At 42.2% G+C, this 21826-nt stretch overlaps 1 protein-coding gene across 4 annotated transcripts in view; it reads left to right on the top strand.

Annotated features, from left to right (window-relative positions):
• Window positions 1-21474, top strand: part of LOC139346558 (E3 ubiquitin-protein ligase HECW1) — a 90484-nt gene extending 69010 nt beyond the window's left edge. For all 4 annotated transcript variants that reach the window (XM_070985689.1, XM_070985687.1, XM_070985688.1 and 1 more), the window contains 17 exons: window positions 309-412; window positions 733-839; window positions 2051-2236; window positions 3040-3174; window positions 3944-4058; window positions 4196-4292; window positions 4589-4672; window positions 4831-4937; window positions 7957-8071; window positions 8548-8661; window positions 9224-9376; window positions 10319-10417; window positions 11157-11286; window positions 11514-11660; window positions 11971-12085; window positions 12467-12665; window positions 14707-21474. In XM_070985689.1, coding sequence (XP_070841790.1) covers window positions 309-412; window positions 733-839; window positions 2051-2236; window positions 3040-3174; window positions 3944-4058; window positions 4196-4292; window positions 4589-4672; window positions 4831-4937; window positions 7957-8071; window positions 8548-8661; window positions 9224-9376; window positions 10319-10417; window positions 11157-11286; window positions 11514-11660; window positions 11971-12085; window positions 12467-12665; window positions 14707-14818 — 2119 coding nt within the window. In that variant the 3' untranslated portion in view covers window positions 14819-21474. The remainder of the gene's footprint in view (window positions 1-308; window positions 413-732; window positions 840-2050; window positions 2237-3039; window positions 3175-3943; window positions 4059-4195; window positions 4293-4588; window positions 4673-4830; window positions 4938-7956; window positions 8072-8547; window positions 8662-9223; window positions 9377-10318; window positions 10418-11156; window positions 11287-11513; window positions 11661-11970; window positions 12086-12466; window positions 12666-14706) is intronic.
• The last annotated feature ends 352 nt before the right edge of the window (window positions 21475-21826 follow it).

Here is a 21826-nt window from a genome sequence, read left to right as displayed (position 1 = left end):
CAGACACTCACTGGCGGTAGCTGCTGCAGGCATGGAGTTAGGCTGACATCTGGTGTCTGGAAAGAAAATTCAAACCATCAACATTGTGCAGAGAAGTTCAGTGCAATGCAGATCCAAAAATATGCACATCAGAAATATATAATGACATCATAGAAAACCTCAGTAGTAGCAGTCCACTGGGTTGGTCTTGAAAACAGTGAACAGTGTCTTTTTTGAGAAGGGTAGATGATGCCTTTATGAAGCCAATTGTACAAGCCAAAGAAATAAACATGTTCCGTCTTCATACTTCATACTTGTTGTTTCTGCAGGTACCAGAACATCCAGAGGACCATGGCCACAGAGGAGGACGGTGGGAGTCAGAGGTTAGAGCGGAGCGGCAGCACAGAGGCGGATTCAGAGGCTCCTCAGACAGGTGCAGTGCTCAGCCTGCTGACAGTTTGATCTCTGCTTGTTTGTGCCGACTAAAGAGCAAACTAAAGGAGCATTCCTGCAGTGGTCTGGATTGTGGTTTTGCTCATTGGTGGGACTGCTGCTCTGTTTTCATTAACTGAAGTCATAAACACTGGTTGGGTTTTGTATCGCTGTCATTTGCAGTTGTTTATGTTGTGATGCACTGTGATGTCATTTATGTTATAAGGTATTTATTCACCGATACAGTATGACACCCCGCTCAAAACCTACTGAACTGCCTCAAAATCTTACACAGAGAAATAATTCACCTGTTGTCTGCAGGCCCCGCCTCCCCTGTCAATCACCAGAAGATCAGCCATCTCCTCCAGTCACCTGCTGTCAAGTTCATCACACACCCAGAATTCTTCACTGTGTTGCACAGTAACTATGTGCGTACCACACACACACACACACACACACACACACACACACACACACACACACACACACACACACACACACACACACACACACTCACAAAACATTGCCCATATACAGAATATTGTGCTAACTTGGAGCTTTATAGTTATTAAACTCAGTTCAGGTTTACGGCTTCCTATAAAGAGCCAGTGTAAAGATGATAAGTTCTTCAACAAACAGTTTACAGTCCCGCTTTTAGTAGAGCCTTATCTCTGCTTCTGCATGTTTTAGTTGACTACAAAATACAATAAACAGTCCACTATATTCTTCCTCTGTGCCATACAGCGCCGTTGTCCAAAAATGACTACGATCAGTCAGCCTCACTGTTGGACTGTGTGACATGTTCCATCATTAATGTGAACACACACACAGAGTAGTTTGTTTCCATTCTGTCCCACGTTCAGCGTCCTGCTGAATTCACTGCTGAAAATAATCACACACAAATGCACTGTTCTCTGCAGCTGTTTTAGGACATTACTGAACCTTTTTTAAAAATGAAACTATGTATTTGTGAGCTGTGCATTTGAGGATTAAGGAAGATTTAAGGAGGTACTGAGAGCTACTGACAGGGTAAAGAAGTCAGACAAATATGGAATGTTCACATGAATGTTGTCATTTCCTTCTCATTGAAAAGTTACTGTTTGGCTGCCAGCTTTGAGATCTCAGATGTCACAGTGAATGTCAAAAATGAATCCAAATGGAAGAGTTTAAAAAGTGTCTTTGTTTGCAGCTCCAGTACCATATGGTGATCATTTAAAGAGGACACAGTGTGCACAGATAGTGTGCCTGCTTCAAGGCAACAATAGACGAGAGTCTCATAATAAAATAATAAATTGAAGCAATGTAACCATTTTCTGTATGCTGCTGTTTCTGTGATTTGGTTGGTTAAATATTGTGTCCAGCTAGTGTGTAATAGACAGTTAAAAGCACCTGAAGAATATTTACTCTGGGAATGATGTGACAACAAATATAACTCCAATTTGTTCAATGCAAAGACTCGGATAACACAGCAAAGTAAACATTCAGTGCAACATGGAGGAACACATCTGTTTTAGATACAGTACACACACCTTTATTCACACACACGCACATTTAGTCACAAATGCATAGACAAACGGCCACAGTACTTTGTTTAGCTTTTAGAGATGGAAAAGTGAACTCGCCATTGTTCTCTCTCCAGGCAGCCTACCGGATGTTCACCGGCAGCAGCTGTGTCAAACACATGATCCTGAAGGTGCGTCGCGATGCCAGGAACTTTGAGCGCTACCAGCATAACCGGGACCTGGTGGTTTTCCTCAACAAGTTTGCAGACACTCAGCTGGAGCTGCCACGAGGCTGGGAGATCAAGACTGACCCCCAGGGCAAGGTAGGTGATGCAGAGTGAGCCTGTCACTAGTCACCTGACACCTGTTCATGCAGAGGATGAATGAGAGGAGGTCACATGGCAATCTATGATAGGAGATGAGAGACTGTTGTAGCCTGCAGTTGGTGATGTTACAGTTGGTGCCGCAGAGGATGATACTGGACAGAGACCTGCATAACAGCTGTGAGGCAGCTGTCCCATTTTTTGCAGCTGAACTGTAGAAGTTGCTGTGTCAGAATATGCAAATAAAATCATGAAAAGAAAAACCTCCCTGTAAACTGGCAGCCATGAGGATGATGATACGGTGAGCAGAATATTAATTTTGTATTGTCTGCTTTCGTTAAACATTGATTTTAGTTGTTCTCGATCATATTTAGCGTAAGTCCATTCAACTGAAGGCGTTACGATTTGTAGGTGAAACAAGTGTGTTTTTCCCCTGTGGGGAGAGCAGACCGTCTAGAGTAAGAGAATTGGACCAGTGTGCAGGACTGAGTGGCATCTAGTGGTGAGGTTGCAGACTTACCAAGCAGGAGGAGAGACCTATGGTGGCTATGAAACTCATGAAAAACATGAGGGCTCTGTGGAAGATTACCCTTTCATTTTCACGAATGTCTGGATGGAAAAGAGACAAAGAAAACATATGAAAGAAATCATGAAGAAAAATAAATAGGAATCAAATTAATCCAAGATAGATTAGAGCTTAACTTGTTCCAGGATCTCTTTCCAATTTCTGATTTGACAGAAGATTTTAAATCAATATTTCACAATTCATACTGTATAATTTCCGTCCGCTTTTTCTGTCTCAGTCTTTCTTCGTGGACCACAACAGTCGTGCCACAACCTTCATTGACCCTCGCATCCCTCTGCAGAATGGCCGGCTGCCCGGCCACCTCGCCCACAGGCAGCATCTGCAGAGACTACGCAGCTACAGCGCAGGGGAGGTACTCACACACACCTGGACCATCGAGTGACAGTGGAGTTGTGGAGTCAATTTTTTTTTTTAAGTTTCAACATCAGTTCAGCTGAAGAACATAAAAAAGTTTCAGGGTTTGCAGAATTTTACCTTGAATGCTAAAGTGCAGTGACACTAGCAATGCTACATGCTGTGCAGATCAGATTAAAAAGCCCACATTTGGTGATTAGGTGTGCACCTGCTAATTTGCTAACATTATCTAGAATCACAGTAGATCAGATTAATCAGAGGTAAAATGATCAGTGGACAACAGCTGTCAGAAGTTAAAACAATGGGCCTGTTACTCAACGGAGTATTAAATCAGGAGGAAACCCTTGTAATTATTCATCATTATAATTATGATTTTGCATTCAGCATGATAAAACTGTGCTCTTGTTGAGCAGGTAAGAATAATTACCTTAATGCACAAATTAAGTCTAAAAAAAGAGGGAACTTGAACCATCAGTGTGGAGGATTTCTTTATTTAGCTCTCATATCAATTATGAACAAACTTCTATAAATTCGCTTTGAAATCATAGAGAAAAGACATTTCAGAACTTGCCCGAGAATCATCAGTTTTTTAAGTTTTTTTCAGTGTGCGAGTAATCCAGTAATATTCGGCAAACAGGCAAATATATCCACACAAACAAGTGGTTGAAATGGTGCCAGAGAGATGGCGGAGGGTGCCGTGTCAGACTGTGACTTCTTTGAACAGCTGTCTCTCGGTGAAACTGTGTCCTGCTGGTGTTTGTTCCCAGGCCTCTGATGTGTCCAGGAGTCGTGGAGCTTCTCTGATGGCCAGGCCTGGAAACAGCCTGGTAGCTGCCATACGAAGCCAGCACCACGCTGACTCACAGCAACTGACCGCTCCATGTAGGCGCTGTCTTAACATCCCATCATTCATTTGAAGCCACAGCCTAATACAATATACTGTGTTAACTCTCAGCAGTTCTTCCTGAGGACGTTTTCTCAGACTCTGTGTGAATGTCTGACTGCTTCTGTCTCACTAGCTTACAATGACAAGATAGTGGCGTTCCTTCGGCAGCCGAACATATTTGACATGTTGCAGGAGCGACAGCCCAGCCTGAGCAGAAACCACGCTCTGAGGTGTGCTTCTTCCTTTCACTTAGAAACATTGAAGTCTGCTTGTTGTGAGATGTCCTCTTCCACAGTGCTCGTGCCATTCAAAAACATTTTCATCTGAAGCTAATGTGACTGCTTAAACAGTTGGATTTTTGACCCTCTAAGTGTTTTGTTGTTTTTTTTTAAGATTTTTACTACTTTTTTTCTGGTGCTGTGCTCCCTGAGTCAGGGAGAATGTGTCTCATTTATAAAGCCAAATATTTACTTGTCTTTACTATTTTAATTCAAATACATAACAGGAATAACTTTGTCTTCTCCAGGGAGAAGATCCACTACATCCGGACAGAGGGTACTCAGGGGGTGGAGAAGCTGTCGTGTGATGCAGACCTCGTCATCCTTTTAAGGTACAGATGAAACCCAGTAGACCCATGTTGGGTAACAGCATCTCTCTTTTACAGGGACGCACTCTGATTGGGGAATTCACACACACAGCTAATGCTTGGACTGGCTGTAGAGCAGAGAAATAATGTCTTCTGTGCTTCTCTGTGTCCTGTTCTTCCAGTTTATATGAAGAGGAAATCATGTCTTATGTTCCGCCTCACCCCATCCACCCCGGCTTCAGCTTCTCTCCTCGCTGCTCACCTGCCTCCTCACCACAGAACTCTCCTGGTAGGTCCTCCAGCCGGCCAATCACAAGTGTTCACTGTTCCTTTACCTGAACGTGAACATGGGTAACATGGAGCATTCCTGGACTTGATAATGTGATAATCCTTGTTATTGCAGGAAGATGATGGCTTTTAAGCACACAATTACAAAACTATTTTCTTTAACTTAAACAGACAATTAATGAACAAACCAAAAACAAATCTTAGAACAGGAAATGGTCTCTTCCACATCTTTCTGTGAAATGATCTAGAAATGTGAATGGGACCTGGAAGTTGTTGCTGTTTAATGAAACATTTGAAATGCCTTAATTAAAATAAAGAAAAACAGTGAAATACACTACATATTTTAAAGTAAAGTGACCATTTAGAACATTTCATTCTATCTTGATTTGGTAACACATAGTAAAAAAAATATGATTGTCCAGTTTTCACTAGTGATGTTTTCGTCATACATTTTGAAGTCATCATAACATTTTGAGGCTCCAGCTGTTGCCGTCTTTGTTGTGCACAGTTACCATGGTTACAGGTGTTCATAGGCGCAGTGTCACCGTGTCCATGTGACTGTGCTGTGCAGTCGTACAACAGGTTGATTCTCCTCGGTAAATCCAGGTATCATCATCATGTCATCATGTTTGAGCAGAGCTGCTCCGTCTCTGTTGTTCCTGCTCAGCTAGCTTTACCAGAGAGCAGCCGATCGGTCAGACGCTCACTCACTAATCCACTGTTCACTGTCTGGGTTTAGCTTGAGCTGAAGCTAGAACATAAGGTAATGTAGCGATAGTTCTGTGGTGAATATTAGAGGAAGATTTAGGTGGTTGGTCATCATGAATCCTGGAGCTGTTAGCGTTACCTCCACAGCACTGCAGCTGTTTGCTTGCTGCTTTCTGTCCGGTCTAGTTCTCAGAGGATTTTAGAAGAATTGAGTCCATAAATCTGTGTCCTCCAAGAACATCAGATATCATCACTGACAGAGGCAGAACGTTCCTGAATGCAAGATGCTTCTTATTAAATGTAATGCAGCAGCTCAAGCAGCTAAATCAGTATTTTTGGGAAGTGGAACAAATGCAAATGAGTTTTACTAAAACAGTAAGTTCATTTGGTTGTACAGTTAACACTGTGTTGGCTCCCTTTCACATTCATTCTTAACGTGAAAGAGTTTGGTATTAAAAAGTATTTAGTTGAACTTGGTAAATGCTGCAGAAGCCCTGCAGTCACTGATGGTTGGTAATGCTGTCTGAATCAGCTGGAGCAGTGCTGTTTAATGTCACATGTGTCATTCTTAACCACATTCTGGACAGGCGAAATGATTGAGCCGCATGTACAAGCAGCAAACCTTAGATGACTTTGTAACATAACACGTTCAGTCAGTGAGCAGCTGTGAGGTAGCTGGGACAGAAAAACTAAATGGTAACAGGACGATGTAGTAGATGTAGAGATTTATTCAACTTTTTGCCCTCTGGATCCAAACTCATCCACCACCTACAGATGTGTGTTATCTGCCTCTCATCGAGGCCACCGTGTGTGTAATCACAGTAATCAGCGGGCACATAGTTACTCACATATGCAAGTGAAGTGGATGCACTCTGAGCCCTGTTGACAGTGAAGATGGCACTAATCTGGCAAAGTATCTGAAGCATTGTGTGGATTCTGTTAGACACACACACACACACACACACACACACACACACACACACACACACACAGAAAGCCCAAACAGTAACAGTAATCACTGCTGTTTGACAGAGCCTGCTGTGCTGTGTTAGGGTGAACTAATGTTATCTTAATGAGCTGCACTAGACCTCAAGCAGGCCACGAGTAGAAAGAGAAATTGGGTCACAGCGGGGAGTCCTGGCTTGTAATGGTGCTTCATTCATTAACTGTGCTATTGTCTCTGTGAAAACCTGAACTGGAAAACAAGAAAAGTTGGGAACTCATCTGAACGGCTCCACATCAGTGTCACTGTAAGAGCCTGCAGCCGTCACTCCTTTCTTATTGACTCTTGAAATGTGATTTTTAATCTTCCAGGGGAGTGAGGTCATCTCCTCACTGTCATAGACATTATGAAGCTGATGTCCACTGAGCATCAGTACTCACTGCTCTACACTTTCCATTTTATTTTTATAGTAAATTCTGAATAGCAGTGCCATTGATAACAGCAGCATGTCAGGTCATTTCTCGCTCAGCTCAAGGTAAACACATACCAGCTTGCTTACTGAAGGCTGTTTTCCATCTCCATGACCCAGTTAACCCTGTCAGCGTGCCAGTATAAACTGCAGTATCAACAACCGTGGGGCCCTGAAACTGGTGGACCTAAATGGAATGCAGCCGTTGTTAATGATGTTAATTGCCCCTCTGCTTTTCCTGCTGTGATGTGTCGAAGTGTCTGCCGTTAAAAATGTCAGTTGCATTGGTGAGACAGTTTGATCGTCAGGTGGCTGATGGTGCGTCATGTTTCCAGCTGTCCATCGCAGGACTCGCTCGTCCTCTCCAGTCATTTCATCTTAGTCAGAGAGCAATGTCCTGCTTCCAGCTACTATGAAATATGATTTGATTTGGTTTTGGTTAAAATGAAACTTTGAATCAAATGTACTCGTCATCATCACCAGTGTAACACATAATTCAATTCATCTTTTCATATATTGTGCTTTATGCCACTTTATGCTCTGCTACATTTCTGATTTCTGACTTTACTTACTTACTGTAATACAAAACATACCAGCTTATAAAATCTAATGCTTTATTGTGAAATACAGAGTATAAAGTAGTGTCAGTTATCTACAGCTTGACAAACTGCAACATTAAAATGCTTCTAAAATGTTAACTTATCAGTTTAAATAATCCAGTTCTGGATTAAAACCCCCAGTTTATTTTTTGACTGCCCACTCCCACAACATTTTAAATAAAACAGTGTTTTGTTTGAACTTATATATATATTTTTGTGTTTGTTTCTGTTCTTTCTGTGTGTGTGTGTGTGTGTGTGTGTGTGTGTGTGTGTGTGTGTGTGTGTGTGTGTGTGTGTGTAGGCCTGCAGAGGGCCAGGGCTCCAGCTCCTTACCGGAGAGACTTTGAGGCCAAATTAAGAAACTTCTACAGGAAATTAGAAGCCAAGGGCTACGGCCAGGGACCAGGCAAGATCAAGTAAGACTCAAAGCATACTACGCACAGGAAACGTCTTATTGTGCCATGAAAACTTCAAAATAAGAGTGAGAGACTGACCGCTAATACAGTATTGTTATGTGCTTCCATTAGCTTGTCGCATGTGCAGTAGATGTATTAATAAATATCCTGACAGCTGTGACACAGCTCACACTGTTTTCTTCCCTCAGAAACATTTATAGATAGTTACAATCATCGATCTGCATCATCGTATTTCTGATATTTGACTTAATGTCTAACTATGTATTTTATAGTAGAATATAGACTACATAATACTTCAGGATATGTTCACCGTGCTTTAACAGTACCAGAGCTACCACTGTGAGGTCATTCTGTTCCGGAGTAGAGAACATTGTGGGACTAAGCCTAAGACTTTTCTTTTGGTTCTTGGTAAAATGTTTGGAGGGAGTGCAGGGGGTGCTTCCAGTGTGATGAGTGAGCTGTCCTGGTCGTTGCAGGCTGCTGATCAGGAGAGAACACTTGCTGGAGGGAACCTTTAACCAGGTGATGGCGTACTCCCGCAAAGAGCTGCAGAGGAACAAACTCTACGTCACCTTCCTGGGAGAGGAGGGGTAAGGCACGCACACACAGACACACACACACACACACACACACACACACACACACACACACAAAACCAGTGATGTAACACAGCTACATTACAGTGCAAAAAAAAAGCTAAATAAAATAAAAGCTTTTGAAGCCCAAAACATTGTGACTGACAGTGCCACCATATTTGTTGTACTGTTCACAATAAAAGCTGCAATAATCAGTGTTTTTATATAAACGATGAGATTACTGAGGAAAAGGGTTCACTGACAATGATGTATCCACACAGAATTATTACCCAAGTCAGTAGATCCTCTCTGCTCTGCAGAGCATTTCAGCCTCTCTAAGTTCATTGTTTTCATTGTTCATTCTCGAGAGCGTGGATTTCAGCAGCAGGCTGCTGTTTTCAGGGAAAAAGCTGTAAACACATTCACCATAGCACATTTACCAGATGACAGTATATCAGTGTTCAATTTCAGGAAAGCTGCTTCTTTTAAACTTTTCTGGTCAGGTGTAGAAACCATTTATTATCAGTTTGAACCAAATGTGTAAAATGTGTGTGTCCTCTCTGTCTTCTTGTCTCAGGCTGGACTACAGTGGTCCATCCAGAGAGTTCTTCTTCCTCTTGTCTCAGGAGTTGTTCAATCCGTACTATGGTCTGTTTGAATACTCCGCTAACGATACGTACACCGTTCAGATCAGCCCCATGTCAGCATTTGTTGAGAACCATCTGGAATGGTAAGCTGTGCGATAACACCCAGAGCCTGTACACTTTCGTTGTTTACTGTCGTCATGCCGCACAGAGCCTTCCACCCCTTCACACCGTGTGTTGGAATGCATCTCAGATATGATTTAACCGCATCACATTTACACCTGGTATTCATTTGTTTCTCCAGTGAGATCCAATGAGCATCTCTCTGTCTTGTTTTTACACCCTCCTCCTGTTTGCGCTGGTCCAAAAAAATAAATGTGGCTGCCATCCATGAAGCTACACTAATGTATGGACTTGTGTTGCTTTTCTAAGAGGGGGGGAAGAAGCCCTTTTTGACAACTGGAATACAGAAGCAAAAGCAGAATTAGTTTTTCATATCATCACTGTGCAGAGGACCATTTGGATGCTGGAACGCATTCAAGACTGGAGGGAGAAGATAGTGATGGGACCTTTACAGATGAAGACTGCATGTCAGACCTATATATGTGCTGTCAAAGTTTGATTTTATTTGCAGAAGAGACATGCACTTGCAATTGGCCTCACAGTTGGAGAGGAGGGTCACAGTGACCATTTGATACCCACCTCTTTGGTGCATTTCCACCTGTGTTTTCATGTGTTCAAGCTCTCTCCGATTGCATTCCAATTACCCAAGATGCATTTTAACACAAGGTGTAACAGTGGTCTCAATTTCATGAAAGAATAGCCTGAACAAACAGCATTTTTATACGAAATTATACAACATAGATAAAGAAATACAGTATAACACAAAAAACAAATCCACATAATAACAATAATAACTGATATTGATCATTACTTCTCTGTGTAGTCTAACTTCGGTGCTGCAACCACGGCAGTCTGAATCGTATCAGGCCAGTTGGCTCATTTTTCGTGCTCATGTGTCAAAGTGTAAAAGTTCGGTTTAACCGATTCTGGCGTTGCTTCTAATCTTCCTGTGTGTGCGTGTCCAGGTTCCGTTTCAGCGGTCGTATCCTGGGCCTGGCTCTGATCCATCAGTACCTGCTGGATGCTTTCTTCACCAGACCCTTCTACAAGGCGCTGCTCCGACAGTCAGTACACACACACTCGCGCATACCACAGCATTTATCATGGGTCTCCTTTCAGAGGGTGAAACAACAGAGGGAAAGGCATTTATTCCAAAGTGCTTCATATAAATCTAATCATGTGGGGTCTGTTTGATTTTCTGTATGCTTCCAATGACTGTTTTTGTGCACGTATGCTTGCAGTGTGCAAGCCATCGCAGGTGCTGTGGTGTTCACACAGACTCATCATACTAAAAGTTCTCTGCAAAGCTGAAATGATTAAAACTGATAGCCATAACATAAACTTGAAGGATTATTACCCAGTAGACTGTTTGAGGAACATTAGGATATCGTTTTTAAACAAAATGAAAATGGGAAGTTGCAAAATACTTCCAGAAGCGGCTGCTTCTTCCATTCAGCGATTAAGCTGACTGTTACGGTTCACCTGTGTCTGCTTTGAAAGGCGAGGTCAAGAAAAGGATTGGTTGTGTTAAAAAGAATGAACATACTCTTCTTCTTAATGTTAAACATTTAGCAATTACACTTCAGTTCACATTTGTGTGTCTTTACTATTGAATTGGTGCACTAGGGCCAAACTACTAAACACTTAGCTTCCTTTGCAGAAGCTCTAACGTTATGGTCTTTGTCTTTCCTACAGTGGAAGGAAAGCTGACATGAAACTGGAGCTAACTGATGAGCAGAGTGGCTCTGTGTAGCTTTATGGGCTGGATATGGGCTGTGTGTATGAGCTCTGTGTGTCCTTCAGGCCAACAGACCTGTCTGATCTGGAGTATCTGGACGAGGAGTTCCACCAGTCTCTGCAGTGGATGAAAGACAACGACATTACTGACATCCTGGACCTTACCTTCACCGTCAATGAGGAGGTGTTTGGCCAGGTCAGCGTGAGTGTGTCTGCATGTGTGCATGACGCAATAAGCTAGACGTTTACGTCTAAATATTTCAATCAAAATCACATGCATATGATCTGTTGTGCATTTAATCTCATTGTTTTTTAATGATAAACATTGCCTTGTTCAACTATAACATGTATCAGCTTTTAATGTGCTGTGATGACTTACACTGTTAACTAGTCCCAGTACTTCCTGTGTTTGGATGTGTCCAGGTGACGGAGCGGGAGCTGAAGTCGGGTGGCTCCCACCTCCAGGTGACAGAGAAGAATAAGAAGGATTATATCGAGCGCATGGCCAAGTGGAGGGTGGAGAGAGGAGTGGTGCAGCAGACCGAGGCGCTGGTCAGAGGCTTCTACGAGGTAAATGATACTCTTTCAGTTCTCAAGTGGCACATGACCACCACCACCAACATTATTAGAAGGTTAACACTAATTGGGAACCAATTTTCATTGTTTATTAAGCCCTATGTCATAATCCACTTTGAAACACTAACATAATGTCAACATCATCAAGTGATTTCTTTGAAATCTAAAATAATTCACTTAGTTTAGACTGCAATGCCCATAAATGTGAATACACCCTAATAAACACACACATGCTTATTAATGCCGCCACAGACACCCAAAGGCAGCTGAAACATTTGGGTGTTGCTGTTTTTCTCCTTCCCAGGTGGTAGACTCCAGGCTGGTGTCTGTGTTCGATGCACGAGAGCTGGAGCTGGTTATCGCCGGGACAGTGGAGATCGACCTCAGTGACTGGAGGAGCAACACAGAGTACAGAGGAGGTGTGTGTGCTTCTAAAACCACGTCTACAACCCTTATAGACTTCTTTTATGTACAGCTCGTACGAACACCTGTACATGGATAAAATCAGGGAAAACTGAGGTTATCAGATCAGCCAGACCACATCAACATGTACTCTGACTCACATCCTGCTGGAGTCTCAGCGAGTTACAGGAAAAAAACTGCAACTTCTCATTATTACACTTACATTTGTCCAGATTAAAAACACAAAATATTACATTTTCATTGGTGAGCTTTAGAGGTGCATGTCGATGTACATACAGTACATTCAGTGTTTATACCAGAACTGGTCAGATCTAGACTTGTCTGTGTGAAGCCCTGAACCTGAGTTGTCTCTGATGTCACGTGTTCCCAATCACTAGGTTACCATGATGGTCACATCGTGATGCGGTGGTTCTGGGCCGCTGTGGAGCGCTTCAACAACGAGCAGCGTCTCCGCCTGCTGCAGTTTGTCACCGGGACGTCCAGCGTGCCGTATGAGGGCTTCGCTGCGCTGCGAGGATCCAATGGCCTGCGACGCTTCTGCATTGAGAAGTGGGGCAAAGTGACATCCCTTCCCAGGTATCTAACCCAGTCTGCTCTAAAGCCATGTTCACACTGTTCTGCTCTTATTACATTGTTCCTTAAAGTCAAATGCCTGCGTGCCTGAAAATAGCCCCAACTAATTCACCATGTCTTCCTGCTTGAGTATCATTTGATGAAAACTAAAGTTGTATTTTTAAAATTTAAAGTGTACCAATTTCTTAAGATTTCCATCTACAGTAGGAAACAGTGGGTTTGGAGCTGAGATGGACTAACACTTGTCATGGGCTGTGTGGACATAAAAAACAACCGGTACCCACCTAAACATGGAGAACTAATGAAGCACTTGACTGAAAGACATGGCACCCGATTGTCCATCACTGTGTGTATGTGAAGATCTCGATCTAGGTGCAGGCTAATTTTAGAAAGATGACATTACAGATGCTTGAAGCTGTACATGCAGCTTAAATGCTCAGACATCAGCTCAGTGTGAAGCACCAGCTCAGCACAAGAGCTATTTTGGTGCTTTCCCTCCTCTGTAGTACAGGTAGATCTGATATTGTGCAAGGTGTGTTCCTCTGACCTTACAGTAGGACATTCATTTGGCAAACAGCAGTAAAAATGTGAGCGTGCTCAGCAGAAACAGGGAGCAGGGCTCAGGTTTCACTGCAGGGCAGGGAAAAGTGCCAGACTTTGACTTTGTGGACAGTGAAAGCCTCAGCATCAGCAAGTGTGCTGTAGGTCTACTAATAATATGAGGTTTGGAGATAGTGGGGTTGTGCCAGTGATACAGTTGAGGTGGTACAAAGTGGAGGTATGTATGGAACTTTTGAATCATAAGCATCGAAGGTTCTGTCACAACGGGCTCAGTTCAGTTCATTCAGTGCTTTTGCTGCTCCGGCATGACTTGTTCTGGTGTGGCCAGTAGCTTATGGTGGCTAATGTTAGTTTATGTTAACAGGTTTTAGATAGATGACTGTAATTCTTGCCTTCTTGTGCTCCTGCTACATTTTTCACTTTAAACAATCACTCACTCACTTTAATTCTTGCTCATCACATCACTTTATCACTTAATTTTATTCTACTGTATTTAGACTGTACTTGTTATTTTAGACTGTACTTGTTATATTTCATTTATATTCAATTCTCATATTTCAGTTTATATTTCAATTCATGCAACTACCGTCACAGTGCGTATTGTTGTATATTATATATACCTACGTTAACTGTCTTTTGTTGCATTCAGTGTTGCATTTCAGTGTGTTTAGTTACTCCGTTATTCTTCACCTTATTCATGCTATATTATTCTAATTGTGCCTTGCACTTTGTTGCATTTAGTTGTGTGTTTTATCTATCCTCTTACTCGTACTACTTCTACACTTTGTATCGCAACTGCTGCACAGCAATTTCCCTCGGGATAAACAAAACTTCTTGAATCTTGAATCTTGAATCTTGAATCTTGAATCTTGAATTTTACTATCATGCTGTAGTGATCACTTGAGGCCAGAGTGGGTGCTGTTGAGCTGAGTTGCAAACACTCACTTTAAAGTTGCCCTGTATTATTTTCTTATGAACAAACAAAAGCTATGTTTGGATCCAGTGTTTCAGGTCAGGTCTGTATGTATCAGTGTTAAGCCGTCCACATAGACAGTGATCTGAAGTCCAGAACTTGTAGTTTCTGTACTCACGTTGGAGTGTGAATTTGCAGACATGAGAGTGGTGATAATCTTCTCATCAAACTCTCAGCAAGAAAGAATTGAAGTATCAGCAATCCCAAACTATACTTTCAAGTGTCTTTTTGTGTCATGTCTGCTTTTATGGAGCCGTTCCTTTAATTGTTGAGAGACAATAAAAGCAGCATTGAACCTTGAAACATCTGTTGTTTAAATAGGGAAACACTATATGCACATATTATGTTGATGATGAAAAGTTTATGAATAATCAGTCCAGCTGCTTCTACCAAAAAATGGATATATTTAGACTTCCAACATAGATACATCTTTGTGCTGGTGTCGCTGGTGTCTCCATACTAACAGTCTCTCTCTCTCTCTCTCTCTCTCTCTCTCTCTCTCTCTCTCAGGGCTCATACCTGTTTTAACCGTCTGGACCTGCCTCCATACCCTTCATACACCATGCTGTATGAGAAATTGCTGATTGCAGTGGAGGAAACCAGCACGTTTGGTCTGGAGTGAGACAGACAACACAGACAAATCGACACTGCATCTTTCTCTGTGGAACACTGGCTGGGCTATCATGCAAAAAACAAGCAGCAATCATGGGCTTAATACGTGGTAAAGATTGTTTTGGTCATGTGGATATATGTACGTCACTGTTATGGTACTATGTGTTGGAGTCACTCACTTAGCTATGAGGATCTTTATGATGGCGCCACAGCAGGACTACGGTTATTTTTATATTTATCACTGGAAAATATGAAACACAAAAACAGCCTTTTTTTAAAAAAGATTTCTATATATGCATACAAAAAGGTATGTGAAATGAAGTCCAGAAGAAATCAAGATCATTTAAAGTTGCATGTAGCAATATGCATCATTCATCCAGTGATAGAAATACTTACAATAAGAGAAAATGTTAACAAAAACTAACAGCAACAGGTAAAGTGATACACAACAGCACCGAAAACAAGAACTTTACTTAAAATCTAAGACATTATTATGGCATTTACATACGGGAGAATTTGTTGGAATTTATCTTTGAATTTATGGTGGGTTGAAATGTTGAATTCACAGAAAAGATTTAAGTGATAAAGTAGAAGATGATAAAACCTACGCAATGCTGTAAATACAAAGAGAAACAAGCAGAATAAACCTAGAAAGAAAAATCTAAGAAATATAAGTATTTAATAGAAATGACCACTGCAGAAATGATGCAAACAGCGCACATACAAATGTAACAAAGCTTCAGGTTCCCCATGCATCATTCACCAAATGAGAATTGGAAATGTTATCCTTCAAAAATGTTCTACACTCAAGAAAAAATAAGAACTTTGATTAAACATGTTAACAGGTTTGTGTCTTATAACACATTCAGATGTTGATGTTTACATTTGTGCATCTTTTCTGTGACTTCAAAATTGAATGCGAATGATGTGGGCAAATTCCAGTCAACAGATTCTCAGGTGGTTTGCTGCTCTTAGAAATTCAGACCAATCTATAATCTGTGAGGCTTTAACGGAGCGGTCCAGAGTATATTGCAGATGTTTAAAAGCTCATCAGATGGATGCAAAGTCTGGTGGCCCTGATGCCAAAGGAACAATCATGTTTGGTTTTTAATCTGAAGAGTCTACGAGGATCATTATGTATTTCAAGGCCTTAGAATCAAATCTAACATTCTAACCAATGTAAAGAATTATATTGATCTTTCTGTCCACTCAGAGCTGAAACCACAGCAAATTAGCAAAGCGGGGGGAGATGATTGATTAAGAATGGATTATTTTTCTAGACCACTTAGCATCTGGATTTAAGTTGAAGACATGATGGCAAGAAGAGAGGCTAGGCTATCAGGATCACTTTTTTTTAATGACAGAGAGAAGGTCAAAGAAAGAAGGCTCCAAATCTGATCCCTGAGGAACTGGTGGGGATTATGATGAGTGATTTAAATGATCTGATGGGACAATAGGAGCCGAACCACTGAAGGGATACATCAGTGTCAAGAATAGTTAAGCCATCCATGCACATTCTCTTGTGATGCTCTCAGTGAATTATAGCAATGAAGTTTCTTTTTCAAGCAATGTCAGTAATATCAAAGCCAGTGCTGTTCAAATCTGCAGCGAGCTCCTCAGCCATGAGCAGAGACACAAGAGGAGTGCTCAAGTCTTTCAGGAATTAGAGAACTTGCTTGGAAATAGAGATTGTCTGGCACACTGAAACTGGGGAAAAAGTAGTGAGAGAATGGTGCTTTGGTCTGATTCAGATCCACTGCGCTGACAGCAAGTCCAGGTACAGTACCCTTAAACAGAGGGTCTAATGAGCAGTTACAGACTGAACAACCCCTACAATACTTTGTCCATGTCTGATACTCTGGTATGGTCGAGGAAGGCCTTGATCTGGACGGCTTCCCATTCTCTGACTCAATCCAAAGTGATGACAGCAGCTGGACTCAGACCTTTCATGTTCTCTGAAAGGACAGCAACAAAGAACTCCAACAGTCTCACAATGCGTTCAAAGGCAGAGACACCGATGTCACGTCTCCTCTATCAAAGTAGCCATCAATGCCAACACAAGGGCTTCTGGGATTCTCGGTGTGGAGACTGAGCGTGATCACATCGACCGAGCAAACAGGCAGTTCATGATTCCTTGAGAACAAAGAATGCACACATGGACATTGTGTCTCCAGCTGGCTAAAGGGGACACTCTATGAATCCTGTTGGCCAGAGTGGTGCTTCACCTCTCAGCGTCTCTGGTTCTGCTGTATGAATGGGAGCTGCTTGTAATCTTCTTCATGTCCTCCACTGATGAACTTCTCTCTGACTGTGTACCATGTCCATGGTGTTGCTCTTTGCACGGAGCAGGTGCTCCAACATGTGAACCTTCACCGTCTCAAACAATGTGACTGGTGCAACGCAGCATGTAGGTCTCCAAGGATCATTGGATTGAACTGATCCGGCCTTTCTGGTATAAACTCATAATGTGTACTGGGGCCCTTGGACAAACCAGTGTAATATATGCAATAGTTAAGACCTTTACTCAAATCTATTCCACAGTCTGCCATGTTCTTTCTGACAGTGATCGACTGCAGTGTGCCCTCAGCATTCCCAGCCCCTTGTCAACATCTGTAGTCCAGTAATGAAACTGTGCCTCAGTTGCTTGCTGCCTCATGTGTGGCCAGTGGGATCATGGCACTAAGCAGTGAGTGCTTGAGCCTGACACAAGGAAAGTCCTGAGTTTAGATGTTTGCTTTGTTTTTTTTGTTTTTTTTTGAAAACACTTTGCATGTGTTCTCCTAAAATCCGGTTTGTTGGAGACTCTGTGACCCCATTTACACTTAGCCACCTTATGCATTTTGGGCAGTCAGACATCAGAGATCAGAAAGTATAAGGTATAATTGCAAGAAGCATTAAAGCTGACTTGAAATCCAACAATTTCACCAAATGTTGTAAAGGTAACAAAAAACTTTCATCTCTCATAGCTGCATACTGCAGTTTTAATCCAAAATCATTTCCTGGTTCCCAAGAAATACCAGAAGGGGAAAAATGCTTTGAAAATAAGTCGATCTATCCATCCATCCATTTTCTATGCCGCTTATCCCTTTCGGGGTCGCGGGGGCCCGGAGCCTATCTCGGCTGTCAGCGGGCGAGAGGCAGGGTACACCCTGGACCGGTCGCCAGCCGATCGCAGGGCACAAACACACAACCATTCACACTCACACTCACACCTAGGGGCAATTTAGAGTCACCAATCAACCTAATGAGCATGTTTTTGGTCTGTGGGAGGAAGCCGGAGTGCCCGGAGAAAACCCACGCATGCACGGGAAGAACATGCAAACTTCACACAGAAAGGCCCGGCCTGGGAATCGAACCTGTGACCTTCTTGCTGTGAGGCACGCGCACTACCTGCTGCGCCACCATGCAGCCTAAGTCAATCTATAGTTTCTTAAAACATATGCAACAGCTGTGTGCGTGTGTGTGTGTGTGTGTGTGTGTGAGTGTGTGTGTGTGTGTGTGTGTGTGTGTGTGTGTGTGTGTGTGTGTGTGTGTGTGTGTGTGTGTGTGTGCGTGTGTGTGTGTGCGTGCGTGCGTGTGTGCACTGAAAGCTTATTGTACTTAGTAAACACATTCGACAGTATGGTGAAATACACCTATCTGGCCACCATCTCCTAAAAAGTCCATCAGAAATCTCACACCAAGAGGGTGAGAGCTTTGTCACTGAGTGATGTAGTGAGTTTAGTACTACTGTATGTCTTCATGTTGCTTGGTTATCACAGAAGGATCACCAGAATCTCTAGCAGAGATGGGATCTGTCTCATCTTGATAGAATGACTTGAAGAATTGTCAAAAATCACTTCCATGAGGCTTTTCTCTGCAGACAGATCACAAGCAATGAACAGTTCATCTTCCTCGTAGCTACAGCCAAATTCAAGCTGCATGCAAAGTTTATATTCTGTTCATTGTAATGTTGATTAACATGAATGGGGTTCTTTGGCGTTAACACAAAATAATATCCTCCAGGTTGGGAACTATAGGTTTAAGCATATTTGTTCTTTGCATCAGGGGTTGCTTGAAATATGACCAATGCGTTTTGACTTTAGCTGAAGTTATACTTTAAAAAACAAGTGCAGTTCCTGGTATGGTGTGCTTCTGCTCTGGGGACAGAAAATGTTTCTCTTTCAGAAGAAATATTCAGCCCTCTCACATACATTATCTTTACTTGTCTAAACATTTAACCATGTGGTTTGTCATTGCATCTGCTGAATGACCTTTATGGTTAAAGATGAACGTCACTGATTTTACACATCAAAGACTGTTTACAGGTGTAGTATTGCTGCATATGTGATAAAAGTTGTAGAAAGCCTCTAGTGTCTCCAGAGGGAGCTGTGTGAAGTCTGATAAATGTCCTCAAGTGATGTCACTTGAGTCAGCATTGGTTGGGCCTGAAGACTACAAATTTGAAAATGGAAGAAACCTGTGGGTGTGAGCTTAGCAGAAGTCTGCAGCCTGCTCGTGATCAGCTGCAGGCCGGAGGCTCTGGCCACATCAGTCACTACGAGCATGAAACCCCCGATTTCCTGACTGAACTGTAGGCTGTCGAGTTGCATTGTGGGTACCATAGCAGGTGGTTTTGACAAGTAAAAAGAATGTGTGGAGTAAAAACAGACTATCTCTGGTCTGGCTGCACTGATTTAGATACTTTTTTAAAAATGAGTGCAGTGCTAAATTGTAGTTCATTTTAATCGAGGCATCAAACGACACGGTTGCTGCATGTGGCTCAGTATAAATGAAAATGCGTCACATCCCATCTGGAGTTCATCCAGTGATGCAGATTGCAGCCCCGTATCCCTCAGACTTCTGTCCATATTCGATGATCCAGCACCTCACAATTTCCATCCAATGGCAACATTCAGTGCCATTTATTTAATGAGCCACAAAGTAAGGGTTTAGAGGTCAGGGTGGTGGAAGGATGATAATGCATCAACCTTTCATGCAGAGACCGCAGTTTGCATCCTGTCACAGACCTGCAATCACTGTTCACCTCAGTCTATCCCTAAAATGAACCAAGTGCTTTGGTTGTCTAGCCCCAACCACACCTTAACCCTAACCCTAACCCTATTTACCATGACGACAATCTATCTCTAACCTCAAGTGATACATCATGTCATGATGTTGTACAAAGCAAGAATATTTGAACTTGTTGGCACTGAGCGTTATCTGGGCTTTCACAGAATCATCCAGTATGGACAGTCTTGTCAAGCAGTGGAATTAAGATGTGATGAAATACCAAGTGTAAATGGGGCCTCGAATACAGAGGTTACAAGAGGTTGTCTGTTAGTCCAGAGAGAGATTTGCAACCTGCACATTGTCCATCCCTGTCATTGACCCAAGGCACGCTGGGATAGGCTCCGGCCCCCCTGACTCTAACCCTCAGTAGAACAAAGCGGGTGATAGGAACAGAGATGCAACACACACACACACAACCACAACTGAGAATCTGACCACAGCTGAGCTTTTGACCATTTCATGACATGATCCAGGCTATTTTACTGAATGCATGGGTCCCCTTTTTTTGTCATTTTCACTGGAAAAACAACTGAGATAAACATCTCAGCTGACGTGTGATATCACCTAAACGGTGCTTTATTCACCTGCTAGCTACAGAAATGATCCGATCAGCAGTACTGCACTCATCGTTGGCGGTGGCGAGGCCTTACCCACTCATCTCTGCAACCAAGAGGACAAGGCTGTGATTAAGTTGCATCTTCCCTGTCTTTCTTTTCTACAGTTTTTTGTACTGTTATTTATACTCTCTTGTATTTCTAAGGAAAGGGAAGTCCCGAAGCTTTCCTTGAATGTTTTGTTTGTTTGCAGTTTTTTGATGTTGTGATAAGAAGCATCAGTCGAAGAGGTTGCCTTCACTTTTGAAGCCTTTGCGTTTTGATATGTATGTATATCTTTTCTATTATCTATTAAGCTGGCTGGTTATCTGTCGCTCAGTGCTACTCGGTTTTAATTATTGCGGTTATGTCAGTGTTTTCAGGAATCTTAGTTTCATGTCACAGATGTCTCTCTATGTCATAAATTTCAGAGCTGTATGTACTCAGCAAGTAATCTCTGCTTTGGGCTGTTTAAGACAACAAATGAGATTTTTGTATGTAATTTGTTGTCTTGTTTTTTTTTGGCCTGATATGTCTGATATACTTCATACATGGTAGATCTTAAACACTGATATTTATTCTGGAAAAAAATAAATATCCCCCCCCCCCATAACACTGATATGTAAGAGCATTGATAGCAGCTATTATAGAATATTTAAAGAATATTTTGGAAATAGTATAGAATCATGGGATGTCTACAGAGCGGTAAGATGGTGGCAAATTGTAGCAGCAGTTTGTTATTTGTGTCTTTTCAGGCTATTTATTTCTGTATTTATTTTCATTTTAAAAAGGGAATTTGACAGAGGGAGTGTGAGTGAGCAGATAGCAGCTCTGCTGGGACACTGAAGCATGCTTATTCTTTGCTTTTGTTTCTGGTGTTGTGTGTGTAGATTATACACGTGTACATAATGTTGAAAGGTACAGTTCTGATTTGTCTGAGAACGGGTTGCTAATACTCAGGCTGTGCTATCGCTCCACCACACAGTACTGTTTATGGATCTCAATAAAAAGGCCACTTTGTTACTTCGCTGCTGTTGTGTGGCTGTTTTTACAGACTGAAACTGGAAAAGGTGTGACGATTCAAAAGTTCAGGGTTCACTCTTGACCTTGACAAACTGACGTGTGTGTGCTCAGTTGTCAGGAAGGTGTGTGTCCCCACATCTCAGTCGTCACTTCGACAGAAATGATGGGCAGAGCTGCCCACAGAAACACACCTGAAGATTCGTCACCACCCACACAGGCCATGGATTCTGGACTTTTTCTCTTTTTGTGGTCGTTTGGGTCTGCTGTTGAGTCTGTTTGTGGTCGTTTTACTTCTCTTTCAGCTTGTTTTGCTCATCTTTGTAGTGGTTATGTGTTTCCTTGTACTCATT

This window comes from Chaetodon trifascialis, chromosome 18 (assembly GCF_039877785.1).
Source record: "Chaetodon trifascialis isolate fChaTrf1 chromosome 18, fChaTrf1.hap1, whole genome shotgun sequence".
Lineage (NCBI taxonomy): Eukaryota > Metazoa > Chordata > Actinopteri > Chaetodontiformes > Chaetodontidae > Chaetodon > Chaetodon trifascialis.
This window is presented reverse-complemented; position numbering and strand designations above follow the sequence as displayed.